Source organism: Solanum tuberosum, unplaced genomic scaffold (assembly GCF_000226075.1).
Source record: "Solanum tuberosum cultivar DM 1-3 516 R44 unplaced genomic scaffold, SolTub_3.0 scf00100, whole genome shotgun sequence".
Lineage (NCBI taxonomy): Eukaryota > Viridiplantae > Streptophyta > Magnoliopsida > Solanales > Solanaceae > Solanum > Solanum tuberosum.
The window spans coordinates 115,152-119,897 of record NW_006239024.1 but is presented as its reverse complement, the minus strand read 5'-3'; the positions used below and the strand labels follow the sequence as shown (position 1 = coordinate 119,897).

The 4,746-nt window shown below is 38.2% G+C and overlaps 1 protein-coding gene across 1 annotated transcript; it reads left to right on the top strand.

Annotated features, from left to right (window-relative positions):
* Window positions 1–3,061: 3,061 nt before the first annotated feature.
* On the top strand, window positions 3,062–3,602 carry LOC107060795 (uncharacterized). The gene is made up of 2 exons (XM_015309102.1): window positions 3,062–3,079; window positions 3,210–3,602. Exons 1-2 carry the CDS (start codon window positions 3,062–3,064, stop codon window positions 3,600–3,602), a joined length of 411 nt encoding a protein of 136 aa, XP_015164588.1.
* Window positions 3,603–4,746: the final 1,144 nt, after the last annotated feature.

Sequence of the window (4,746 nt, the reverse complement as noted above, 5' to 3'; positions counted from 1 at the left end):
TTGGCATCTTTCCCTATGATGGAAAGTTCTTCTTAAGGGTTTACAATCCACTTGAGGGGCCTACATTGTGCATGGGGAATGGTAGTTTTCTAACCCCTTTTCTTTACTATCTCTTTGCATATGATCCTGTTGATTGTGCATCTTACGGGGGTAGGAGTTATTTGTCAAGAGAAGGGGAAGTTTATCTTAAATTCGTCATGTTGTCTTTGTGTGTTCCATCTTGTAATGTAATGAGTGCTAGGATCCTTAAACCTAGTTGTGATCTTGCATATAGGAACACCTTAGATGACCCTTATGTGCATGACACATTTCTCTACTATTTATTTGCATATGGTGAGTCTCAAATTTATCTTAAATGGGCATTGCATTTCGGTCAGGGTATCATTGAGGTCTATACTTGTTTGTATGACCCCATTATGTGGACCTATTATCATTTTGACCCCAGCGAGCATTTGGGAGTATTTGAGCTTGTAGTTATGTCATATTTTGTGTGTTATTATCCTTTTGATGTGAGGAATAACCAATTTCCTTGTTCTCCATCTACGAGCTTAATAGTCATGATAATAGAGGATACTTGGTTGTTCCTTGAGATTGAGTCCCCTTGGTGTAATGCTTTTTGTGCTAACCATTGTACTAATCCTTATGCTATGAGAATATATTTGTTGTTTGTCCTTCTCATGGTTTTGCAAGATTTGGATTCGAGAACAAATCTTGTTCAAGAAGGGGAGGATGATAACAACATGGATAGCATGGATTGCATAAAAGCATTAGAGGAGCTTCATGGACACAAAATCAAGAAGTACAATGTGTGGAAGGTCCATCTAAGTGAAGAGAAAGAAGAAAGAGGCCATTTGTGCAAATGGTCATCTCATAATTTCAAGAATTCACAAAAGAAGACAACCAAACAAGGCTCTTACATCATTAAGGGTAAAATTGTCAAAGAAGTGTCTACTTTATTTTATTTTCAAGAATTCACAAAATAAGACAACCAAATAAGGCCCTTACCTCATTAAGGGTAAAATTGTCAAAGAAGTGTCTTCTTTATTTTATTAGTATAAATAGTAGTCTCTTTTATTTTGGAAGACTTAGACTATATGGATTTTGAATGTTAAATGAACAAACTCTTTCAAGAGTGTAGTTTAAGGGTGGAATCCCTTAAGGTTAGCCTAGCTTAGTGTAGCTTAATCTAGATTAGTGATGGGTGGATTCCCATTGTTGATTTAGGACTTCTTAACCTTGAGTTCACTTGAGATTATTCATTTGTGGTTTCCAATTTGAGTTGTTTCTTTTCGAATTCAAGTTTCTCTTCTTCCTTGGTTGATTGTTTAATCAATTAGCCTTTCTTTCTTCTCTTCTTATCTCTTATTTCTAATCTATCTTACTTTTGTGTTGTTTAATTCCGCATTTGATTTAAATTGGTTTTATCCCCAATTGGAATCCTTATCATAACCAGATATCAATTACTCCAGAAGACCAAGAGAAAACCACCTTCACATATCGTTAATGCATACCGTTCGGATTGTGTAATGCACCAACAACTTTTCAGAGGTGTGTGATGTCCATTATTTCGGACATGGTAGAGGATACTTTGGAAGTGTTCATGGATGATTTTTCTGTGGTAGGTGAAACTTTTGATGATTGTTTGTTAAATCTTAGCAGGGCACTATAGAGATGCGAGGAGGCTAACTTTGTGCTAAACTGATATAAATACGTCATGGTCAAGGAAGGCATAGTCCTTGGCCATATGGTGTCACAAAAATGATGAGAGGTAGAAAAAGAAAAATCTGAGGGGATCGAAAAGCTGACTTCACCTATCTCTGTAAAAGGGATTCGATGTTTTCTAGGTCATGCAGGGTTCTATCGGCGCTTCATCTAAGATTTCTCAAAAATTGCACATTCCTTGTGTAAGTTGCTTGAAAAAGAGGTGAAATTCATTTTTGATGAACCATTCACAAAAGTGTGTGAGTGCCTAAAATAAAATATGATCTCAGCTCCGTTGATCATTGGTCCAGATTGGTCGGAGCCATTTGAGATCATGTGTGATTTGAGTGGTACGGCCTTGGGAGTTGTGCTAGGGCAAAGGAAAAACAAGATCTTTCACCCAATCTACCATGCTAGCAAGGCGCTGAATGGAGCGCAATGAAACTACATTGTCACTGAGCAGGAAGTACTTGTTGTAGTTTATGCCTTTGAGAATTCGGGTCATATTTTCTAGGTACTAGAGTGGTGGTTCACACTGACCATGCAGCACTGTGGTACTTAATGGCAAAGAAAGACGTAAAACCTAGATTTATAAGATGGGTGTTGTTATTTCTAGAGTTTGACTTTGAAGTCAAAGATAGAAGAGGTTATGAAAATAAGGTGGTTGATCACCTGTTGAGATTGGAAGCAGAAAAGAAGGAAGCAGTTGAGTTAGCCATTCATGACGCATTCCCAGATGAGCAATTATTAGCTACCACTCTCTATCACATTATTTAGTTTGCTGACTTTGCTAACTATCTTGTCAGTGAGTTGATGCCTGAAGGAAGGGTTGACATTTCATCAAAGGAAGAAATTCCTACATTATGAGGGTATATATTTCTGGGATGAACCTTATTTATATAGGGTGTGTGCTAATTACATCATCAGGAGATGTGTACCTGAAGCTGAAATGTTGAGTATCTTAGAGGCCTGAAAATCCTATCCGGTAGGTTGTCACCATGGGGAGCACGAACTACCCACAAGGTCTTCCAAAGTGTATATTATTGGCCTATAATCCATAGGGATTTCTCAGACTTTGTCAAAGGCTATGATGTTTGTCAACTGAAATGCACTATCTCTCATCGTCATGAGCTACGAATGACACATATTCTGGAGGTTAAATTGTTTGACGTTTCTGGGATTGAATGTATGGGACCATTTATGAGCTCTAATGGGTAGAAATATCTACTGGTGGCACTGGATTATGCTTATAATTAGGTTGAACCAGTATCCTTGCCAAGAAATAATGGTAAAAGTGTCGTAGGTTTTTTGCAGAAGAACATATTTTCAAGATTCAACACACCTAGACTCATTATCAGTAATGGATGCTCACACTTTTGTAATAAAGTGTTCACCGCACTTTTGGCAAAATATGGGGTGAAACAACACAAAGTGGCGACACCGTATCATCCGCAAACAAGTGGTCAAGTAGAAGTGTCTAACATGGAGATAAATCTATATTGGCAAAGACAGTGAATGCCAATAGAATAGATTGGGAAGGGAAGTTAGATGATGCTCTATGGGCATACCGGACAGCTTTGGAAACACCCATTGGTATGTCACCGTGTATGTTGGTGTTTGGAAACGCATGTCATCTTCCTGTGGAACTGGAACATAAAGCTTTGTGGGCACTTAAAAAGTTAAACTTGAATTGGAATGAAGCAGCGAACTTGAGATTAGATCAAATCAATGAAATTGATGAATTCTGTTTGAGATCTTATGAGCGATTTGCGCTGTATAAGAAAAGGATGAAGTTGTATCACGATAAACACATTGAGAAGAGCACTTTTAGCCCTGGTGACTTAGTGCTACTTTTCAACTCGAGGCTTCTTCTATTTCCTGGGAAACTGAGATCCAAATAGTTTGGGCCATTCAAAGTTACTCAAGTGTTGCAGTCTGGAGCTATTGAACTCGGGAATCTAAAATGAGAGAGGTTCAAGGCATATGGCCATCGAGTCAAAGCATACATGGGAGTCCTAGAAGAGGCGAAGATAGTGGAGGAATGCAAGCTTGATGAAGTCTGAGTAATCAAGATACCTACGTTGCGCCGCGACGTTAAATTGTGCGCTACTTAGGAGGCATTCCAAGATGTAATTGTAATAGGTAGTTTAATTTTTTGTAGTAAATCATTAATTTTTATAGTGTTATAGTATGTGCGTCTGCAACAAAGAGTTTGAAAAATTAATAATGAGCTGGAGCTTGGATGACCGTCTCGATCAACCTCACGGGCCGTGGTGCTCCTCATGAGTCACTTCACTGCCCGTAATGTCAATAACTCCCTGACGGAAGCATACTGGAAAATGCATTTCATGAAAGGGTTTACAGTTCCTTTGACCTTAAACGGACGTCTACTCTCTCGTGAACCCACAAGTAAGTTTATTTTCCCAAGTAAAGTACACGACCACTCACACGAGTCGTGGTGCTCTTCCCAAGCATCATCACGGCCCATTACGAGTAAGTCATTAGTGATCCCCTAACCAGACCCGCGCGACCCGATAAACCAATTGTTGGTTTTCAATACATCCAAAGCACCAAGAGTCAGGTTCCTTCACTTTATCTCCATTTGTAACGTCTCCCTTAGCCATTCTAACTGTTTTGCATCACCGATAACTTCAAATCAAAGAAATATCTAAGCCCTAAGTCTGCATTGCAAGGAAACCCGTAGAATCAATTTCATCTTCTCATTTTTGTGCGAAAATTTGAGAAAATTTGAAGTAAGTTCATCTCCTACTTGATATAAGTTTGATCTTATCTATAATCAACTTAGAACTACAAATCTTTGTTCGAATTTTGTATTATTACTTGATGAATTGGTTTTTGGGGTTTATATGTTGTGGGTATGTAATAAATTGTTGAATTGTTTGATTTTTGTGTGGGTATTGGAGTTTTGTGATGGATTTACGATGAATGATGGATGTAGCTGTTAATTTGAGTCCGAATTGCATAGTTGAATGTTGCACACTTGTGTATATCGAGCAAAGTGAATTGGAATGTGAAAATAGGAGT